Source organism: Triturus cristatus, chromosome 4_1 (assembly GCF_964204655.1).
Source record: "Triturus cristatus chromosome 4_1, aTriCri1.1, whole genome shotgun sequence".
NCBI classification, from domain to species: Eukaryota; Metazoa; Chordata; class Amphibia; order Caudata; family Salamandridae; genus Triturus; species Triturus cristatus.
In genome coordinates this window covers 407,680,085-407,703,705 of record NC_140585.1, presented here as the reverse complement: position 1 = coordinate 407,703,705, position 23,621 = coordinate 407,680,085, and the positions used below count along the sequence as shown (strand labels likewise).

General features: G+C 43.9%; 1 protein-coding gene across 7 annotated transcripts in view; it reads right to left on the bottom strand.

Moving 5' to 3' along the window:
- The window catches only part of CNOT2 (CCR4-NOT transcription complex subunit 2), a 449,944-nt gene that overhangs the window by 350,400 nt on the left and 75,923 nt on the right, over window positions 1-23,621 (bottom strand). For all 7 annotated transcript variants that reach the window (XM_085652518.1, XM_085652519.1, XM_085652515.1 and 4 more), the window contains exon 2: window positions 1,608-1,686. In XM_085652518.1, coding sequence (XP_085508644.1) covers window positions 1,608-1,686 — 79 coding nt within the window. The remainder of the gene's footprint in view (window positions 1-1,607; window positions 1,687-23,621) is intronic.

Sequence of the window (23,621 nt, the reverse complement as noted above, 5' to 3'; positions counted from 1 at the left end):
CAAAACAAAAGAAACTGGAATGTTTTTAGAGATGTAACCTGAATTTGCTCAAAAGACGTGGGGGGATATATATATACACACACACATAGAAACACAAACAACGGCACGCTCACACATTTGCACACGTACACCCACACAAATTAACACACAAGGGCGCGCACTACAAGCACTTGAACGTATTCGTACGCGCTGACGCCCCTGCCCCCCCGCCTCCAGTTCTAATCTGTGCAATTTAATGTTAGAATATAGGCACAAACTGTACCCCATGCCATTTACAAATCCTACAACCAAGCACGCACAGCCACAGCATTCCCCTGCATCGCCTTAATGCAATCACTGGCCGTGCCTGTCTCCATCTTTATACTCTGACTGCTCCCCCCAGGAAGGCATGGCATGACTGTGTGTAACTCCTACCTACCCTCACACACCAACCCCGGCAAGCCACTGAAGGCCTAAACATCTACGCAGGCATACGAAAATAAGTGGTGTCACACGCCAGCATCTGGCTGCCTACTGCATCTATAGCCCGATTAGAAGAACATGGATTCCCTGAACCCCCCTCGGTTTGATTGACAGCAGACATGCCTCGCACGAGCTTTGAATGGGAAAGTTTTGCTTGTATTACAAACAGAGTTAGAAAGCGCCCGCGCTCCTGTGAGGCCTGCACAGATGCAGAATGGTTGCTCCCTGTGCTGTATGTAGGGTCTGATCCATCTGGCTCCTGCTACGGACCCAGAGCACGGAAGAAGGGGCGTGGCAAAATAAACAAGCGCAGCCACGGCGGACCGCGCGGAGGTAGGGGGGCCAGGACAGAAGAGTGACAACAAGAGAAAAGAGTGCGCAGAAAATAAAAGCACACTGCTTTAGTGAGGAGAAACGCTCCCTTTTGCCCCGCGTGGCAAGATATATAAATAAAACAAGCGCGGCCGCAGCGGACCGCGCTGAAAATAAAAATAAAAGAGTGATTGCACACTTATGAAGGAGACCGTGTCAGGCCACAAGTAAAAGATCCAGTCGGGATGGGCTGTCCTAAAAGGAGACAGGGCGGTAACCAGGAGGGACTATGAAGCCTCCTTTTCAATCGTGAGCCAGCGTTTAGCATGGAGGATGACGACAGCGAATCAAAAAGATGGGCGGGGCTTCAAGTACCCTTCCGAAAGCGTACTGATGACAATAAGCCTCACAGAGCGAGAAGCGCATGCGCGCTCCAGCGCTAGGTCTGCGAGACCTAAAAAGAAAATGAGTAAACTCCTACATTATTTTTTAAAACTATTATGCTGAATTGTGCAATATCTTTAGGTGTAAGTGGGTGTATGCACATGCACATTTTAAATCCGACTGAAACCTCACAGAACTGGTCAAAGCATCCATTTATATTTTAGAGCTTCTCATACCAAGTACCAAGTCTCTCTGTGCTGGCAAGTACAATACAAATAAAAGTGAAAATAGGAGGAGACAAGATGCATATGTAAAAAACACTAGAAAGGAAACCATATGCTACGCCCTACTCTCTTGTAACACCAATATTATAGTCTTAAAGGAAGGTTACTCACACCACTTCCAGCACTAATGGGCATAAGAGATATATATCATCAGCTCTATCTTACCTGGTGAGAGGGACGGAGAGAAAGGTGGTCTGTGTAAAGGCCACCTTTATCCAAAAGGCTCTGCTCGTCAGGGGCAAACCTAGAAAACAGCAGTAAACCCAAATGAATCAATGAGGCATGCTTTCACATAATGGTACATATAACAATTTAACATGAACATCCAATGTAATTTATTTGGCTGTAAAACAATATAGGTATGTTAGGGCTTAGTCTATAGACAAAATGAATTACATTTCAATACTTGTCTTCTCAGGTTTAATGTGTGAAAAAGTACATAGCCACAAGATTGATAACCAACTATTGGTGCCAAGTAAAATTGTTTTAACAAACAATGCTCAGCTAATCATTCCCTTTCAACAACCACTTCTAACACTTTCTGCAAAGTCTGCTTACATTTCTGTATGAAAAAAGTAATAAATAAGAGTTTAAATACTAAATCAATACAAATGCATTTAATTGTTCTCTCACTGAGGATTTCTTTGTATTTACTGAAAAACAAACTTCTAGGGTCGTGGGGGTGGATTGGGAAGGTGTTAGGATCAAAGAAGCAGTTACTGTCGAAGATTTAGAAAGAGGACAGGCGAGTGTGCTCATGATTCTCCACATTTTTCATCTAAAATGTGCAATCAGGCAAATCTAGAACTTCAAAAAATTAAACATTCACAAACAAGTAAGTTTTTTGTCAAATTATTAGGAAACAGGTCAGTCTGGCAGTCTTGTGGTAAAGAACTCTAATACAGAGATAAACTGAGACAATCTAAAAGCTTGAAAGATTAAAAGGTCACCCAACAAGCTTTTTAAAAAGTACAACTAATTGGGAGTACAGTTAACTTCAGCTGGAAACATTAATTAGTGATCATTAGAGAAAACAGCAAACGTGAAACCGAAGGATTTAATATCTTATTCTGAATTCTGGACGACTTTCTACAGTAGGAGAGAGAGGGTACTAAATGCTTTTAAGATTGATAGACTGCAGCAAAATGCAAAGGAAAGGTTCACGGGCTATAGATCTAGACAGAGGCAATTCATATAAGTACATACAGAAGAGTCAGAAGGGTGAACATATTTGTGTACAAGTCAAATAACAACGTGCAATTTCAAATAGGAGTCGAATAAGTGGGGGGCAAGGCATGAAGAGGATAGTGATATTTGTTGGTCATAAATCAAAGTCCCTTTTATTTTATGGATGGTTTATGCAAAAAATTGGGAGGAAGCGTCTCAAATTACAGGCAACCGTGACCAGGTGATAGTAGTAGAAAGAAAAAGAGTATTTGCAGGTTTGACTCTACTTTTATTTTACATTTAATTATACAGGTTGTTGGAACGACTAAGTCCTCAGCATGGTTATGGACAAGTACCCCTACACTGGGTGCCCTGTAGTCTGGATCCCCAACGCTGAGTTTTCTGGTCAAAGGCAATCTTGGATCATGCGTGTATGCCATGACATAGGCCTGTCTCACAGACTGAGGTCTTGTTGGGTCAGGAGGGGTGCCCAAAGCGCTCCCCTTACAGTGGTAGATCAATAGTAGGGAACAGGTCTTTTTTAACCTGCGTCACAGGAGTGAGGCCTACAGGCTCACTCACGATTTTAAAGTTCTGCTGCTGTGTGCTTAACTCAACCTTGGCCTACATCAGTTGGATGCAGAGCTGCAAAACACAGGAATGGTGTCTCTGGGCTGGATGGATGTGTGCCTGGGAATGCACATGGATGAAGCAGCGCTGTGCAGTGCATGCATTGTATGTGTGTGTGTGCACTGGGTAATTGTATACCTGAGAGGAATATATTACAAGGGAGATGTAGTGCTATATAATGAGTGGGCAGTGAAAGTATGTGCTGGGTGTATGTGTGCTTGTGAATGAGTGTATTGGCTGTGTGTGTGTTTGCAGTGCGCACAGAATGAATGTATGGGCTGAATGTCTATGATGGCAAAATGCATGGAGGTAACAGGATTGAATAGTGTATGTGCTATGTCCGTACACCGAGGGCAAGTATGCCCTGTAATGGTGGATGACATGGTGAATTATGGGTTCCATTTTAGGAAGCCCGGGCCTACTTGGTAAAGCCTTGAGGCACTGAGGAATCCCTTCAGACATATTTGTATATTGCTGCATTCCTGTGAGCTGGGTGAGACACACTGGAGAAAGGGAGATAAAGAGCCCCCCCAATACACGTCAAAGAGTGCTCTTTGATTCAGTGACATATCACAAGGGAATGGCCTGGACACATATCAGAAGGGAGATGGAGCAGGTATGGGAATCCTAAAGAGTATGGCTTTTGATGCACATATCACTGTGGCTGACATCCAAGTGTAAACTCTAGTCACTCCATGGCATGTGTTGTGGGAACTATCCACTTCGGAGTCCCAACAGCTGTGACAGACCACCTTGCAAGGGGAAGAAGAGAGATAAAAGTGTACACTTCAAAAGAACTAGAACCTCAACATAAAACTTCAAAGATCCAGACCCTAAATCACACTGGTGTCTGGAAATGGACTATAAGTAGAGGAGGTTGAGACCCCAAAATCTGTCATCTGCCAAGCAGCCAGGCGGGCCGTATGAGGAAGGGAAGCTCTGCAAGACCTCAGCCTGTTACCAGGACTGGGAGCCAAGGACTGCTAGTCTCCAGGCTGAGTGAGAGGAAATCACCCAGACAACCCAAGACCACCTGCTCTGGAGCACCAGCGCTTGCATGCCCTAATGGTCCCTCAATGATACAGGGCCTTCCTACTGGAGCTGGCTCACAAGATTCCCCAGGAATCTCAGACATCTGGGCCAAGACAAGACCTTTGTAAGGCTTGTCTCACACCTTGATTAGTCTAGGATCAAGAATTCCTCAGATGCATTCTGTAGGAGTTTTGTAAAACTGCCAGGTCAGTCGGAAGACATGGTAGAGGCTGAAAGCCCCCCTTAATCCCTTGCCTGTCACTGGCACACCCTTTGAATGGGAGGGCATCAACACTGTTGGGCCTACGGATCCTCAGACTGCATCAGTCAACAGGGTCATCCTGGTTCTGGCGGATGATGCCACTAGGTATCCAGATGCAATCCATCTGAGGATCATGACTGCCCGTGCAGCGGCAAAGGCCCTGATGGGGATTTTTACCCGAGTGAGTTTATCCAAGGAAGTTGTGTTGGACAGGGGCACAAACTTCATGTCTGCATAAATGCAACTAATGTGAAAGGAGTGTGGGGAAAAATACAAGTTCTCCACTTCTCACCACCCACAAACAAATGGGCTTGTTGAGAGATTCACCAAGACCCGGAAGGGCACGATAAGAGGCCTATCCAAGGCCTGAGGAGTAAGTGGGACATCCTCTTGCCATGCCTGTTGTTTGCTTACAGGTGGGTACTACAGAAGGGAGTGGTCTTAAGTCTCTTTGAGCTGCTGTATGAATATCCTGTTAGAGGATCTCTGAGTCTGGTGAAAGAAAGATGGGAGAATGCTCCCAGGAAGATTCCCCAGCATGTAGTAAGCTACATGCTGGCTTTCAGATGCCAAGTGGTTAAGTTATGTAAGCAAGCTTCTGACATCTTAGAAGTCAGTCAGGATATAATGAAATAGTAACATGATCAAAATGCTACCACTGTGGAAAGGCAGCCTGGGCAGAAAGTCTGGGTTATGGAACCTGTGGAACCCAGGGCCCTCCAGGACCATTGGACTGGGCCCGATGAGGTGATTGAGAAGAAGGGTATGGCCACCTTAAGGGGAACCTAAAGACCCCCAGGCAACTGCACAGGGTGCTCCAAATCAATCGCCTCAAAACCCACTTTGAGATCTGAGATCAACATTCTCTTTGTGAGAGATGTAGACAAGGAGGAGAGTGAACTTCTCCCTGACATCTTAGATTCCAAGGAGAAAGATGGGTCTGTGGAAGGAGTAATCCTTTCCCCCAGCCTAACTCCTGAACAGCAGAGAGACTGCCACCTAGTGTTGTGAAGTACTCCTCTCTGTTCTCCCTTATTCCTGGGACTACCCACCTGTGTACCCAGGATGTGGACAGAGGGGACAACCTCTCTATAAAGAATACATCTTGCAGGTTGACGTATAAGGTCAAGGACAGCAGTAAGAGTGAAGTCCCTAAAATGCTCGAGTTGGAGGTGATCGACCCGTAGGCACCCCCACAGGGTGCTCCATGTCAATCGCCTCAAACCCCACTTTGAGAGGTCTGAGCTCTCCATGATGTTGGTGACAGATGGAGAAGAGGAGAGTGAACCTCTCCCTGATCTCTTAGTCTGCAAGGAGAAAGATGAATCTTAAACAACAGAGGGACTACCACCAAGTATTGGGACTTCTCTCTGTTCTCTCTTATTCCTGGGACTACCCACCTGCATGCCCATGATGTGGACAAAGGGGACAACCTTCCTGCCACAAACAAATCTTACAGGTTTGTCTGGTAAGTTGAGTGCCAATGTTATTGAAGAGGTTTTCAAAATGCTGGATGATAGAACCTTCCAGTAACCCCTGGTCCAGCCCTGTGGTTCTGGTACCAAAGGCATTCTTTGTGGGTTACAGAGAGCTAAATTCCGCCACAAAGACAGATTCTCATCCCATCCTCTGGGCTGATGAGCTTATTGATAAGTTAGGGGCTGCTCAGTACTTAAGTACCTTTGATCTTACATCAGGAGACTGGCAGATCACCCTAATAGAATGTGACAAGGAGAGGCCAGCCTTCTCCACTCCAGAGGGCCACTACCAATTCTGTGTGATGCCTTTTGGACCCAGAAATGCCCCTGCCACCTTCCAGATGTTGGTGAACTAGGTTCTTGCTGGTATGGAGGCCTTCTCAGCTGCCTATCTGGATGATATAGCTGTCTTCTGTAGCAACTGGAAGAACCCCCTTATTCACCTCCAGGCTCTGCAACTGGCAGGCATGACTATCAAGGCCAGTAAGTGACAGACAGGGCATGGGTCTGTGGTGTGCTTGGGACACCTGGTGGGCAGGTTAAGGTGCAGCCCCTCCACGTCAAGATAGAGACTATCGTGGCCTTTAGCCCCCCCGACAACCCCAGACTGAGGTCAGAATATTCTTGGGCCACACTGTGTATTAACGGAAGTTAGTCAAGGGATATAGCACCATTGTTGCCCCCTTGGCAGAGCTGACCTATAAGAAGCAGCCCAGAATTCTGATTTGGACAGGGGCATGCCAAGCTCCATTTGACTCCATGAAGCAGGGCATGTGCACAGCTCCTGTGCTCAGGGCTCCTGACTGCTCTAAAGAGTTTATCATTAACAGATGTTTCAGAACATGGCATAGGGGAAGCGCTATCACAGCTAAATGAAGAGGGCCTAGAACAACCTGTAGCCTTCATCTCCAGGAGGTTTCTCCCCAGGGAACAGAGGTGGCATGCTATAGAGTGAGAAGCTTTTGCGGAGGTCTAGGCACTGAAGAAGTTGAGGTCATAGCTGTTTGACACACACTTCCTGAGTAAGCCTGTATCTTTATTTCTGGTACACATTTGTTCTACATAACAATTACCAGACTGGTAGGGATAGAACTTGACATTAAAGATTAGTTTGGGGTTTAATATTAGTTCTGATGAAAGCCTAGGACCCATAGTGGCTAATGGACGAGCTGGAATACGTGGCCTTTGGGTGGGATGTATGCATAATAATATCTGTGAACATCAATATATACTTTAAAATCTACTAAGGGCACCCAAAATAAGCGGAAATTGGGGTAAAATGTATGTATTTTTAGCTCATTCAACCCGGTTAGGAAATACTAAAAGTGCTCCCCTGGATATGGTTGAGCCCAGAATGAGACCAGATGATGAAGCATTTCACTAATAGAATGGGTGAGGGTCTTCAAGAAAAAAAAGAAGTGTGTTGTGTACCATTTCCAGGCCAGGGGCATCACTTCATTGGGTTATAGGATACTCTTATGTTTATGATACAATAAGGGTGACAGTATCCTCTTTTCCGTATTGAAAATCTCTCTCTCGCTCGCTCCACAAGGTAATATTACTTGGGAAAATTTTGATTTGAGTATTCAAGGGAACAATCAATAGAGATGCTCTGACACCTGACCACAAAGCAAACAGAATTTAAAGCTTTACTTGGCAATGAAGCCAAAAAACCTTTCCTCTGTAAACTGAGGCACCTTGAGGAGGCAGGTGGCAAACCTAGCTTTTGGCATAGCTACAAGAGAGGGGAAGATGCTGATTGATACATGAAATAGGAGCCAATCTGGGAACAGCATAAAAGAGACAAACCGAATGCACCAAGTTTTGCTGAGCATCTCAAATGGGTATATACAAACCAGGATTTTGTGAAAGATCTTCCCATGCTGACACAACTGCACCCAATAAACATCTAAACCTTTCTGTAGAATAGGCCGTCTGCAAAGTAGCAAGAGTTTGCCGGCAGATGGGAGGCCGGTGAAGGAATCAGCTAGGCTACCGCGGTTTGAGAGTGGGTGTGTACGTCTTGCGGCAAAGGTTCACGGCAATTTGCTAGGGGCAGGGCAGTTAACAGTGATACAGAGCATCTTGCAGCCTATGAGGCAGAAGTGTGGCTGACCGGAGTCGGGTAAATATTGTAAGTAAAGATGTACGTATGGTAATACTTATTGGCAACATATTTAGTGCTTATGGCGCTTTGCATAGGTAGCTGTGAGGTAAAAGTATGCAATTATATGGGTGCAGGGTAGAGTGGGAGAAGGGGGATGGGGGATAAGGGCAAACAGTGGGAAACTTTCATAAACAAGACAAGCCCGGTGGAGCATGACATTCCAGGCGGGGGAGCGGACCCTTTGAAGTGCTCCCAAAAGGCGGATTGCATGGCGGCACGATGCGCGTGATTGTGCACGTGCTAGCCATGCAATCCGCTTTTTGGGAGCACTTTTCAAACCCGCTTTCTATAGTCTCGCTTTGCGATCGCTTATGCGATAGCAAGGTCGAGACCTAAAAACCACTGCTTACTTCTGAAACCATGACCCTTTACATAGCTCCTATGGCCAAGAGAGCTGTAACTTCCTCTTGGGGCAATTTCAGATGATCCTCCCTCAGCGTTCCTGATTTGGCAGAATAGGAGGAGGAAAAGACAGTAAAGGCAGAGAACAGGCCTCCTAAACGATCTGCAAGACCCACTAGTATGATGTTATGGATCTCCAGTGGGGGAGATGGTGATGAAATCTCCCACCAACTGGGGTAGAATAGTCTTGCAGATTCAGACTAGGGAGTGCTTGAAGGCTGCGGCTTCCGGGGGCAGGGTGGCAGATGACTTCTGGCCTCCATTCCAGGAACGAAATGCTCTGCGTGCACGTCTTTGCATGGCTTGGTCAGTCTGTGCAGGACAGTGGCTGGCTTAGGGCTGACGCAGCTGGAAACCCTTTCTGTTACCACGACAGGAAGACTGGCCACGAGTAGTAGAGGAGAGGCTCAAGGATCAGGCCGTAGCGCATGAGTCCTTGAACCTGACCAGGGCCAAATCTGCCCTTTCCCCAAAAAGACAGGTTCCATCAAAGGGCATGTCCATCAGATTGGCCTGGACATCGCATGAGAAGACAGTTGTCCTAAGCCAGGCGTGGCGTCTTAAAGCCACTGTCGATAAAATCGATCTGCCCAGCAAATCACTCGTATTTAGGCCACACCGAATGGTGAATTTTGCTGCATCTCTCCCATCATTGACTGCTTGGGAGAGCACCGCCCGAGCCTCCTCTGGGACTTTTGGCAGCACTTGCACAACCATCTCCCAAAGGGAAGAAACAGCCCAATAAGCATGCAGTATTCACCAACACCACCACCAGGCTGGAGGAAGAAAACGATTTCTTTCCAAATGCATCCAACGTTTTGGATTCCCGGTCAGGAGGGGAGGAATGGAACGCACCCTCGGAAGTAGAGGCCTGCATCACCAAACTCTCTGGTGTGGGGTGTTGGCTGAGGAACTTTGTATCACCCAGAGCTGGGCAATGGCGGCGTGCAACCGTCCTATTCACAGGGTCTCTGTGATAGGCTTGGACCATGTGACTAGAATAGACCTTTCTGTAGAATAGGCCGTCTGCAAGTGCCTTAATAAAGGGCAAAGAGGTTTGGAAGTGGAAGTCCGAGACTGAAGCACTTTGGTCAGGAGATTAGTCCTGACCTGCACGGAGTTTAGTTATAGTCCAAGGACCTTAGCTGCCCTTTTTACCACCATGCAAAGGATGCCCCCTCCTCCGTAACCACTGTTGGTGGAGAGAGCATGCCAGTATCTGGAGAAGTGACCAGTCCACTGGCTTCCACAAGTTCCCCATACCTGGCCAACTGCTCCGCAGAGTCATCCTGGTGTTCCTGAAGACCCATAGAGCCCTCCCGTTCCTCTTGTGAGCCTAGCACATCCCCAAAGTGTTCAGGCGACAACATAGAACACCTGGGTTTAATCTACGTTGTTCCGACTGTGTTGTCCGGGATGAGGATAGAACTGGCACCGCTGATGGGCACTGGTAGCACCGATGGGCACCGGTAGCGCCGCAGGCAACTACTTCGGGTCCAACACTAGAGGAGGTCGCGTTGGTACGACCGGCGTCAATCTGGATCGCATCCATGAGGCCCCACGGCGCAATGGCCAGAGCAGTCTATGTCGAACCAGATAGGTCCTCTTCTGACCCGCGTGGGGCCCCAGGGCTCACCAGCAGGGTTAACCCGGTCAAATACGTGGCACATGGCCACGTAAAATTATTTTATCTCAGCGGGGGTCGCTACGGCTTCCGGAAAGGGAGAGAGGTGCGAAGTCGACCCAGGCTCCATGGAACCATGCCTAGAGCGTCAGTGCTCCTTACCTTGCTTGTCGATGGATGACAGCCGAGGTGAAGATTAAGTCCGCTTGGACTTCTTCTTATGCCTCTTCCCAGAGTGAGACAAAGAGGACTTAGAGCTCCAGAAGTGGACCCGCGACCTCCTATTCCTGGACCGGGACCCTCCGCGGAGTCTCACTCGACTATGTCGACTGCTGGACCGCAAGGAGCTTCATCGCCCGCGGTCTCAAGGCCTTAAGAGCCATGGCTCAGCAGTCTGAGCACAACTCCGAGTCATGGTCGCAATCGAGACACCAAAGACAGGCGAGGTGGGGATCGGTAACAAATATCATGCAGTGGCAGGCACCACACGGCTTGAAACCGGTCTTCTTGAAGACATCCCTCGCACGCAAAGTTGAAAAAAATGTACGAATTCGACGAAAATCGAGAAAAACGCTGTCAAAAAGCAACAGAGGGGTAGCTCTTCCGGGATCGGCACTTAACTGCCACGGAAAGAAAAGAACGGCTAATAGAGCATAATCAATATGGATCCAGAGGATACCTATAAAGATATTGCCTTCCTTTCTATACCATAAGAACAATAAAGGTTTCCTGCATTAACCATCTTGCCTGATGCCATTATGCATGCATAAATGTAAAACAGTATTTCAAGAACAGGCCTTATAGAGGTAGATACTATGAAATTAAAGCATTCTTTGATGAATAACTATTAAGAGCCTTTGATAATGGAATAATATTAATCAGATAGTTTCATGCAGAGGATGAGGCGGGTCACATACGTTTGAGCTTTCTGGAGTTCAAGAGAATGTTAAGTTACATTTGTTGAAGCAACAGTCTAACCATGGTACTGAAACTCGAAGGACTAGTTAGGGAATAGCAAATGAAGAAAAGTTCATTCCCAGTTCAAGCATAAAACAAGCATTTGCAATGCAATAGGTCTCGCTTACAAGAGTTTGAGCTATTGACAATGTAAATAACAATGCCTTTTATTTTTGTTTTCATTTTAAAACATAAATAAAAGGCATTGTCATTTACAATGCCTATAGCTAAAATCCGGGTACATGCGAGACCTATTGCATTGGAAATGCTTGTTATTATTTGGATCATCCCAGCCATAGCCTAAGTGACTATGCTCTAGGCAGGCACAGAGGTGGGAATTCGAAAAGATTTAAAATGCACGCGCTGTGCACTTCCAGACTCGACATTGCAAAACGTTGATGGCCGCCAATAGTGTGCACCGTCCTTTCTCTGCACCCTGTAACTGTAACACGCAGTTATGTACACAGTTTCTCCACTACGCATGTAACGTTGACTGCTGCGGTTACATGTAATTTATCCTACGCCCGAGGCCCGACCCGCTGCTGGCATCCTGTAGAGAACCGTTGCACTCCATTTCGTTTCACACTCAGCGTAGATATTCATCTTTCCACTACACCGCTTGCAAAACCGATATTCGCCATGGTTCGGGCACTACAATTTAATTTTAATACGGGCTGCCTCGGGTTTTTGTCACGTACTGCCTGTCTTTCAATACACAGAATCCATCAAACACACTTTCTAGGAAGATATACGTGCCAAACGCCATGCTCAGACACGACTAGGCTGCTGTTAGAAGGAGAGGATAGGGGAGGATGGACTCTAAACCCTTACCCTGTAAATTTTCATCCTGTGACATTGGCCCTTCGCTTTGCGACATGCTGCTGTCCCGTCTCGAGCGCTCTCCTTCGGCTACTTGTCCCGCTGCTCCTAGCACGACCTTTAAGTTCTTTACGTCTGTGTCTGCCAACGAAGCTGCCTCTGTTGTTATTGTCTGCACTGCAATTTACTGCGACGACGCGTGTCCAGGCTGTGACTTGATTGGCTCTTCATGGATTCCGCCTACCCGGCCGTAACAACAGACGAGCGCAGCAACGCGGATCTGGGAAGTTAAGTGGAAAAAATGGACCGGATTTCTTGATGTTTTGTGACACGGAGGATAATGGGAGCGTTATATATCAATATATGTTCAAAAATAAAAGATGATTGAAAAATTAAATACGAGTGGGCTATTTTCTGAGTATTGAACAATGTTTCTACTAGCATATAACAAGAAATGTTCCGTCACAATATGGCCGCAACTCTAAAGTCTTCATAGTAATGAACTTCGGACAGATCTATTCACAGCTTTCAATGTTTCTCCGTAGGGTGGCGTCACAGAGGATGCAACAGCAGTTCGTCTGCAGTTCATAGCACACGAAACATGATTTCTGTTGGCCTCTCGTTCTTCCAGGGAATCGGCCCGAATATGCCTTTCACTTAGACCTATTGTTACCGTTTGTTACTTCAGTATACTAGAAGGAGGATATCACGTCGGCAACTCTGGGATGCCATTTATTCCGTGATTTTTAGAGATGGCACGAAACAGGGATGGATTGGGATCAAAAATATGCCCGGGAACGCTAAGAAAAAGTGGCCCATATGTGCGGATTTCGCCTTTTCTCAAAACACTGCTGCAATATGTTAAGTATTATGGAAATGAGGGGAAGTGGTTCTCTAAAAGAGGCACGCTTTCTTAACTCCACCGAGATAAAAAACAAGGGAGCAGGACATGTGATCACGCCGTGTGCCAGACGCGTGCATGTCTCTTAAACAAGCGTGCGGTGGGAGCGCGCGGTGGCAGTGTGTGAGCACGGAGAGGAGACGCCATGCGCGTGCACATCACCTGTCCGTGCGCGCACATGGTTTGTCTCCCTTCGCGCACCAAACCCACAACAATAGTCTCGCCAAGGGGAAGCAGCGCATGCGCTGCATTCGCTAGGCGAGACCTAAAAAGGCTAGGATCTAGTAACCCCTGTGAACTATACCTTGTGTGTGAAAAAGGCAAGGAGGAGAGTCTCCTAAAGATTAAAGCCAGTTACACAGGAGAGATGATGTTTAAAAAGGGCTTGACTAGAACTGAATGTCTAACAATTGAACTGTTCAGATGTAAAACAGCCCTTGGTGCATCTTATTGGAGGCATAAGGAATCATTCAAACAGTCAAAACAAAGACGTTAAGACTAAAATACTGTTGTGTGTTGAGCCTATGTCATGGAATTGATTTTTGTAAAGTACAAACTGATGCCTGCAAGCAGGTGCCCAAGTGTTGTGAAGGAAGACCAGAATCTATTAGAGAAAGGAAGCATTAAGGCTGAATAAACAACCTGTATTTGAGTTTCTATTTGAATGAATTGAAGTAGGGTGAACTTTTAGTTCTAGTGGAGTGCATTTCACAATTTAGAAGGCAAGTAGGAAAAACAAATATCACCAGAGCTCGAGTTGGATGTGCAGTACCATTAGTAGAAAGGAATTTATTTTCAAATCAGCGGATTCTGATTATTAAGAGCTTACTACACAAAAGAAAAGAGCTTGAAATTTGGCCCTTTTCGTGATGGGGAGCCAATGTTGATTTTTTTTTAGATGCGAGACCTAAGTTCGTGGGGGAGTTTCAGCATTCTGAATGATGTTTAGCCCCTGAAGTAAGCAAGCCAGGCAACTCAAATAGAGCAAGTTTCCATAATCGGATATGGTTTACGTGTTAGAGCAGTGATCAGCAAGGGAGCAATGGTACAATGTTCTTAAACATTTTGATTACAGAAAAGTAACAACCAGCAACTTGATTGATTTGCTGTGCAAAACAGAGAGAGGACTTAAACAAAGTTCAGATTCCTGGCAGCAATGACACGACAACGAGGGAAGCATAAGAAGGAGCAAAAGGATTTTGAAGAGATGTGATTGGTAATATCACAAGCCGATGATTTACGCGTGCTGGACCAAAGAAGTCAGTGGCTAAAAGATGCTGAAGCAGAGAACCTTTCTGTATGCATTCAATAAAATAAGCATAATTGTCATAACACGTCAAAGAAAGGCAAACTACAAAACAAAAACTTATAGACTGGTCCTGAATCAGAATTTCACCATTTCAATTGGCCATAACATGCAATATACTATTTTGAGTCATTATTGCCTGGCTGATGATTTTTCTTGAAGCAAGAAATGACATCACCAAATAATTGTTAGAAATGGATTACACTGTAAATTTACTAGACTTTACATGGAAATAGCAAGTCATTCTAGTAAGAGCATCTAAATGTTAATTTTGAAGGTTCTCCACTGTGCATTTTCACATTTACACAATGTATCCAACTAACCAGCAAAAGTTATATTTATTTTAGTTCGCTATAAAAAGATTTTGAAAAAGTCATACATAATTTGGAGATGTAACATCATAAGAGGCAAACCCGAAAGACTACCATGTAAAGGTACAAGCTATTGTACTGAGTACACTTACAGTCATTCTAGTGCCTTCCACAAATCTAAATTTTATTTCACTAAGCACACCAAATCAGCAAAAAATTTGGTTTGACATACAATCATAAAACTGGATTTTGTTAAATCAACAATGGTTTGTGAAAGTTGAAAGAATATGTGTTTTCTTACATTTTTAATATTTGGTCTGAACTATGCTACTGAATAAGTCAATTTCCCACCAAGCTAGGATCTATGATCTTAAAATCAACCAGACAGTACGATTGTTCAGAGTTCTCAGTTCCTAATTCCCAATTCCAGAGCTCATTCCCAAAAACACAACTATCGCATACAACAACCCAAATGTATGGTCACCTGGTCTCCCACAGCCCCCAGCCTCCGGAAAGTCAAGTCATGCTATGCGTGAAGAATCAATTAGTAAACTGACAAAAAACAAGGAACTGTTTGTGTATGATTTTCCCGTTTTCACCTTTTGAGTGTTGAGAATGAATAGTTAATGTGCTCCACATTATAAAGTAGGCAATACAGAGATCTGAAGAGGAGGGTTCGGTCAGTCTTTTCCAAATCGCCAACACTGCTGTTTGTAAATTTAAAAAATGATATGAACTTAATGTATTTTACCTTTGCTAACTGCTGCTAAATTTAATCTGTTCATGAATCTGACTTGCACTAAAATATTTTTTACTGCTTGCTCCTGTTTTAAATTTGCACAATGCACTTTAATTTACTGCACAGAAAGCTTCTTTTAAATCGTGCAGCGATTATTAAAAAGGAATTTATTGTGAGGGAAATTCAGGCGTGTAGAGGGCAGGGAACTCGGTGAGAATGGGGAAGTGACTACGGAAGGAGAGGTGTCGGAACACGGAGCGGCGCCATTTTGGGCAAGATGCGTTCTAGTGCTCAAAGCGGCCTGCAGGAGGAGTCGTCCACTCCTATATATTTTTATGGCCTCAGTGCAGACGCCCCCAAGGCAAGCCCGGCTGCACCCGTTGACGCCCTGACCACGGCCAGCACCAGCCATTATGCCAGGTTGGCAAAAAAGGGCTATCCCAAACAAACTTACATGGCATCTGAACTGAGAGGTGGGAGGGGGGACTCTAAAATGTGCAGCCCTTTAATTTTAGATTGTGTGGTTCCTATTTCCTGGCTACCTCCCGTAACTTGAAGTTCAAGAGCATGAGTGGCCCAACCGGGACTCAGGTGGGATTCAAGGCCGTGCTGATCAACATACGCTCCCTACATAAACGTGCCTCTGACATGTACAACTTGCTAGGTGAGAATAAATTGGATGCTCTTTTTATTACAAACCTAGATGAGCGAGGACTCTTGCCCAAATTTGCAGCGTGCCATTTCATATTAGATATATATCTATATATATATATAGATATAGATATATATATATTACCTACTGGCGGTCGCCAGTAGGTAGTTATAGTTAGGACCCCTTTTCCATAGGAAATCCGCAACATTCTATTTGGAATAACTTTGGCGCCGGTCGACGAATGTTCGCGAATTTCTCAAAATAGGTGGGGCGCTACGCTCCGCTCCTACCCTGAAAGTCTCGGGGGGATTCGTCAAGCGGGAGCTGAGATAAAAGGGGGGTCCCAAAACGCGTTTTTCCCATGCATTTTGCCATAGGACCTTTAGACAGGGCTACAGCCCGAACGGCTGAACAGAATTACTGGAAATTTGGCAGAGAGGTAGTCCCCAGGTCAAGGAAGTGCCTTTTGTAGGTTTGGTGTAAATCTGTTCTGTAGATTCTGAGAAAATAGCCTTTAAATCAATATATATATATAAGCGCGCTCCGTGCGCGCTGGGTGCGCGCACCTCGCCGTGCGCGAGCGCAATTCTGATTGGTTGTTAGATCTTAGTAAACATTCGAATCGGTGGAAATCAGGAAGCGGCGGCCGCCATTTTGTCAATCGCATAAAGAGGGGGTGATAAACAAAGGGGGAGAACTTGAAAAGGGGGCAGAGTGGGTAGAAATAGACCCAGTAGGCATTGTAAGGGGGTTAAAGTAGGACCTTGTAGGGCAAAAAAAAAAGGTTAATATTTTGTAAAAAAATATCGCCGAGTGCGCGCACCCAGCGCGCACCCGAAAAAAAACTTAATAAAACAAAATAAAAAAAAAACGCATTTAAGCGAGTGGGGTTTTGAGGTTTGTACTTCTGTACAATCACATTTTCAATTTTTAATTGTAGTCTCTCAAAAAAAAAAAATAAAAAAAAAACATGGGTGCGCGCACCTCAAAAAAATTTCAAAAAAAAATTCTAAAAACAAAATTTGTTTGATTAAGTTTATAAGTGGCTCTTTAAAAGAGCCCTTGAGTTAATGGAGGGAAACAGGAAGAGAAAAACGCAAAAAAAGAAAAAACATCTATGGCCTAGTGCACGTATGCGCATCAAATTTTCTCTGAAGGAGATCAAGACTGGTCTCCCCCACAGAAATAAGAGAACCGCAATCAGTGCACCGTGTAGACAACCTCGCCAAACAAGGTGGACCAACAAGAGGTAAAGAAACAGGTGAAGGCACCATCGCAGCTGAAGTGCTCCCCTGAGCTGCCGAAGATGTGCTCGGCTGAGCTGCTGCTGATGTCGTCGGCTGAGCAGGTGGAGGGTTTTCTCCAGAAGCTCGACGATAAGATACTGGATGCATTTTGTAAACATGTCTCAACATAGTGTGAATGCTAAAAGAATATTTCTTGTTAGGATTCCCACGAGATAAGACTTTTTTACAAAGTACACATGTAACTTTCGGTGCATTTACCTTTTTCTCATTCTCTGGAAAAGTGAAAAACTGCCATATAAAGCTGTCTTTCTGCTTCCTGTTCCTCTGCCTCTCAAGAGTGTCCTGCTCACTGTCTGAAGTAGGTTGCTGTTCAGCCATTGTCTCTCAACAACAGAATAGCTCCTTCTCCAAAGGAATCAGAACTAATAATGAGGGGAGTAGGTGTGGTTTGGGAAGAATCTGGAACAGAAAGTACTTCAAACCAATCAAAAGTGAAGATTCTTGATCACATGACTTGCCATGAGGGGATTGGGTGTGGTATTGATACAATTAGAAACTGAAAGTAATGATAACCAATAAGAAATATTGTTTTATTATGTATAAACCCGAGGTGCGCGCACTGCGCAAGCTCCGTGCGCGCACCCCGCGATGACGTATGCACGAACGCGTAAACGCGAAGGTGCATACGTCATATACGCGTACCTAGCGCGCATACGTTGAACACGCGTATACGCGACCGTTATTGCGCATAATTTTAGCGTATGCGGAAGTAAACCGCGTCGAGGGCGTAGGACGCATGCGTACGTACGTACGCATGCATACGTACTGGGTGCGCGCTCCCAGCGCGCACCATTAAGTATATTTGCGTACGTAAATAACGTACGCCGGAATTCATAAAAAAGTTACGAAATAGTACTAGGTGCGCGCTCAGAGCGCGCACCCCAAGAATTTATAAAAAAAAAAAAAGTGGACATAAAATAATTTAAAAAATTAAATAAAAAAAAATATCCAAATTGAATTTTTAAAAAAAATTATTTATAAAAAAATACAGATAATATATAAATGAATATAAAGTAATTTTATTTAAATAAAAAAAAATATCTTTAATTAAAAATACATAACTTAGCATATAAAAAACCATACAAATTCTCTGAAAAAACCAAAGGTTTCAAAAACGATATAGTTAGGGATTAGCATTTAAAAAACCTTGCAAATTCACTGAAAAAACCATAGGTTTCACACACGTTATAGTTAGGAATTAGCATTTAAAAAACCTTGCAAATTCACTGAAAAAACCATGGGTTTCACACACGTTATAGTTAGGAATTAGCATTTAAAAAACCTTAGAAATTCAGTGAAAAAACCATAGGTTTAACACATGTTATAGTTAGCTGGACATTTTACTCGTAAAAAACCAATGAAATTCCCCCGTTATAGTTAGTTCAGCTAACTATAACTCGCGCGCCCGCAATGCACTGCTGATGACGTCACATATTACATCACTCATGACATGGTCAGTGACATCACTCATGACATCACTGATGACATCTCAAATGACATCACTGATGACATCACTGATGACATCATCCTTGAGATAGAGTGGCAGAGCTCCTCTTCCCCTAATATAACCTTTGATACACACACTCAAAAATACAAACTAACATTTTCAAAACAATGGACATACCAATACCAATTACAACAACCTCTTCAGTAATTCTAAGATTCACATACACATCCACTCATTCACCAACAGTCCTATACAGTCACTCATACATGTACTCACTCATCATATGTACTCATACACCTATACACCCTGTTACACAATGCCACTCATCCATGGAGTTACTCACACACATAGTCACTCATGCTAATAAAGAATCAAACATCCATTTACTTAAATATACAGTTATACACACACCACCACACTTACTTTTACGGAAACTTACACATACTTACTCTTTTAAACAATCACTTATAGAACCACATACTTATTCATTCAGGAACTCTTTCAATCTCTCACTCTCACATATACTCACTTATATACACCAATAGTCACATATACTAGTTTAAAACATATGTAGTTACTCATAAAGACACTATAGAGACAGTCAATCACTCACTAACACACCCATACACACACTCATGCACCCATAGAGTCCTGCACACATGCTGACTTCAACACATACAAAGACTGAGTCATTCATTCATGCACCTATGCACTACGTAATACCCCCCACCAAACCATACAGACATCAGACACTGATACTCAAAAAACCAACAAATAACCTATATAGACACTCATGTAGCTACTCACCAACCCATGCAGCCACTTATACACAAAGAGAGAGACTGATACAGATATTTAAATATTTAAACATTACTCACTAAGCCATGTATTCACTATGATACACTTAATCAGTCAGTTACACAATCAATTTTTCAAATAAAAATCATCCATTTAGACACTTATATACCCATTTATTCTTCCATCGACCTTGAGATATACATATATAAAACATATGTAATTTTCAGAAAAACACACATTCACTGGATGATGTCATCAGTGATATCAGTGATGTCATTTGAGATGTCATCAGTGATGTCATGAGTGATGTCACTGACCATGTCATGAGTGATGTAATATGTGACGTCATCAGCAGTGCATTGCGGGCGCGCGAGTTATAGTTAGCTGAACTAACTATAACGGGGGAATTTCATTGGTTTTTTACGAGTAAAATGTCCAGCTAACTATAACATGTGTTAAACCTATGGTTTTTTCACTGAATTTCTAAGGTTTTTTAAATGCTAATTCCTAACTATAACGTGTGTGAAACCCATGGTTTTTTCAGTGAATATATATATATAGATAGATAGATATAGATATATATATATATATATATTATCTACTGGCGGTCGCCAGTAGATAGTTATAGTTAGGACCGTGTTTCCATAGGAAATCCGCAACATTCTATTTGGAATAACTTTGGCGCCGGTTGACGAATCCTCGCGAAATTTTCAAAATAGGTGGGGCGCTCCGCTCCTACCCTGAAAGTCTCGGGGGGGATTCGTCAAGCGGGGGCTGAGAAAAAAGGGGGGTCCCAAAACGCATTTTCCCCATACCATTTTCCATAGGGACCTTTAGTCCAAGGTACAGCCCGAACGGCTCAACAGAATTACTTGAAATTTGGCAGAGAGGTAGTCCTCTGCTCAGGGAAGTGCCTTTTGCAGGTCTGGTGTCAATCTGTTCAGTAGTTCCTGAGAAAATCAAAAGTAAAATCATATATATATGTGGGCGGAGCCGAACCACACATCTCATCCTGAGATCTGATTGGCTGTCAGCACTTCATCCAAGAAGTGTTGGCAGCCATCTTGGGACCAATATACATGATAGCACCTCATTAAAAAGCATTGCAGTAAATAGAAGGTTTTAAGACTTTAGTTACATTATAAATCATTTGTTGATGGTACCATACTCATTTTAGGAATTGTGGTATATTCTAAGGTGATTTCACCATGTGAAAAAGCCTTCTACTGGGATATCATGATTGAGAGAAAACTATTTTCTCATGCTTTTCCCACAGAGGTTTGGAAGGTGATCTATAAGCTAAACTGAGAGCTTATTTTCTGTAAATTCACATTATCTTTCTCAGTCATGCGAGAATGAAGTCTGACATTCTCAGTAAAACATGTACATCCAACAAGGGCAGAGACTGTCAGTTGATTCCTTTGTGTTCTACTGCAGCTTCCCAGAGTGTTCCAAAGAACAACTAGAGCGCTAACAGTCCTACTTATGATAAACGTATGGCACACCTGAAGCCATCTTGCTTGGATTAAAGTGGTAACTCTTAAAACATTTAATTTAAAAAAGGAACAAAATGAGGGGGTTCATTTTGCCATAGAAAGTATGATTAGTGCTGCAGAAAGAAAAACTAGGGCACATTTTGACTTCTGAAATCCTCTTTTATTTCATTAAAAAATTCTGACATGCAGACTGAAACATGCACTTTCAATACCAGCAGCAGTTTTCCCTGGTGAGCAGTAGCTTTACTACAGTGATCTAATGAGCAAAAAGAGTGCTAACATTCTGAATTTATGGCAAATGTGTGACACATCTCAATGCCTTCTTGATGGAATCAAAGTAAAAAACTGAAAGTATTTCCTACTGAGGAGACTGCAGTAAATGAGAAAATTAGGAAACTTCATAACAAATAAGTCTCCCAAGATGGCCACCAGAGACAAAAGAGCCCAAATGTAGCCCAAATATCACCCAGATGTAGCCCAATTATAGCCCAATGACAGAATGTCCCAGAGTGTTCTTAAAAACAACTAGAGCACTTACTGTCTTCATTATGACAAAAGTATGGCACACCTGAAGCCATCTTGATTGGAATAAACTGGTAACACTTAAAACATTTAATTTAAAAAGGAACACAATGAGGGGGTTCATTTTGACATAGAAATTATGATTAATGCTGAAGAAAGAAAATGAGGGCACATTTTGAGTGACTTCTGAAATCCTCTTCTATTTCATTAAAAAATTCTGACATGCAGACTGAAACATGCACTTTTAATACCAGGAGCAGACTTCCATGGTGAACAGTAGTTTTACTACAGTGATCTAATGAGCAACTAGAGTGCTAACTTTCAGAATTTATGGCAAATGTGTGACATATCTGAATACCTTCATGATGGAATCAAAGTAAAAAACTGAAAGCATTTCCTACTGAGGAGACTGCAGTACATGAGGAAATTAGGAAACTTCATAACAAATAAATCTCCCAAGATGGCCACCGGAGAAAAAAGAGCCCAAATGTAGCCCAAAATCACCCAGATGTAGCCCAAATATAGCCCAATGACAGAAGTGTGCAAAACACTTATTATTTTGTGTTTTTGCAGTGTTATATAGTGCAGACTTGTCAGGTATTGGAGTGCTTTACATGAGCATTGGTTACATCACACAAGAACAAATTCATTTTGGTTGTAGACATGGGGAGATTAAGTGATTTGCCCAGAATCACAGAATGTCGAGCTGAAGCAGAAACTCCAACCTGGTTCCCCAGTTGCAAAGTCTGCAGTTCTGGAAGTAACACCACATCCTCTCCCCTAAGTGCAACATTTAATCAAGTGGTCAACTGGATAAAAAAACATAAAGATAACAAATAATTTAAAAGTGCTTTGTCGCTATTTGAAAACTCAGAATATATGTCCTTATTTTAGTCTTTTAGAGCACTAACCATAATTTTGATGCCAATAAGACCCTCTCATATATGTAATTTCTATAGAAAATGCTCTAGGTATTACAGTTTTGATTACATCAAGATGACGTCAGGCGTTCCACACTTTTGTAATAAATATAGAATGTTAGCAATCTAGTTGTTCATTAGGATACTGTTGAGAGGCAGAGGCCAGGGGCACGGACTCTGAAAATTGAAGGCAGGTAGGAGGGTGCAAAGGCAACAATTTAACCACACTGAGCAGGCAGGAAGGGCCGTGGCAGCACAACAGACTATGGAGGACAGTGGAAAGGGGAGCAGGGGCAACAAACCAACAATAAAGGACTTGCAAGAGAGGCTGTGGCAATGTAATAGACCATTGTGGGCAGAAGGAAGAGGCAATGGTAGTACAACCATACATGCCAACAGACCCGATTCAGCCAGGAAACGTCCAATGTTTGTAAGCTCAAATGGGCTTTATTTGATCTGTCTCCTGTCTACAATCTCCACTTTTTCAATGTAACTCAAAGGGGAAAATCAATACCCCAGTTTTTTTTCAAAATCTCCCTCTTACCAAGTTCAAAATGTTCGCAAGTATGGTACATTGGATCATGGAAGGAAATGGGGTAGGGACATGGACTTGGATAACAGAGGACAGGAGGGACATGGAGAGGTGCACCAAACTGACCCTGCAGGGCAGGCATCAGGGTTTGCAGCAGCACAACACACCACACAGGGCATGCGGGACGGGAGTGCAGCACAACAATCCATAGAAAGCAAGAGGGAGGGGACAGGACCATGCACATGGACAACAGAGAACAGAGGGGCAAGAGGCAATGGTAGCTAGCTGACCATAATGGACAGACAGGAGAGAAAGCTGCAGCATAACAGACCATAAAAGGCAGGAGGGACGGATCAGGGGCATTACAATGGAACAGACAAGCCAGGAGGGAGGGAGTAGGGGTCTGCACATGTAAACAGAGGGCTGGGGGCAAGGGGGCAGGGCAGGAGCAGCAAGATAGCCATGGAGGTCAGGCAGGATGGGCACTAGAAGCAAGACACACCATGAAGAGCAACAGTGAGACTGTGATGGCATACACACAGACCATGGAGGGAAGGTGGGAGGGGGTCAGGGGCAGCTAACTGACCACACAGGGAAGGTGGGAGGGGCCATGGCAGCACAGAAGATCATGCATGGCAAGTGGGAGGATTAGTGGCAGCACAATGGCTATGATGGGTAAGAAGGAGGGTGCAGGGGCATGCACAAAAGAC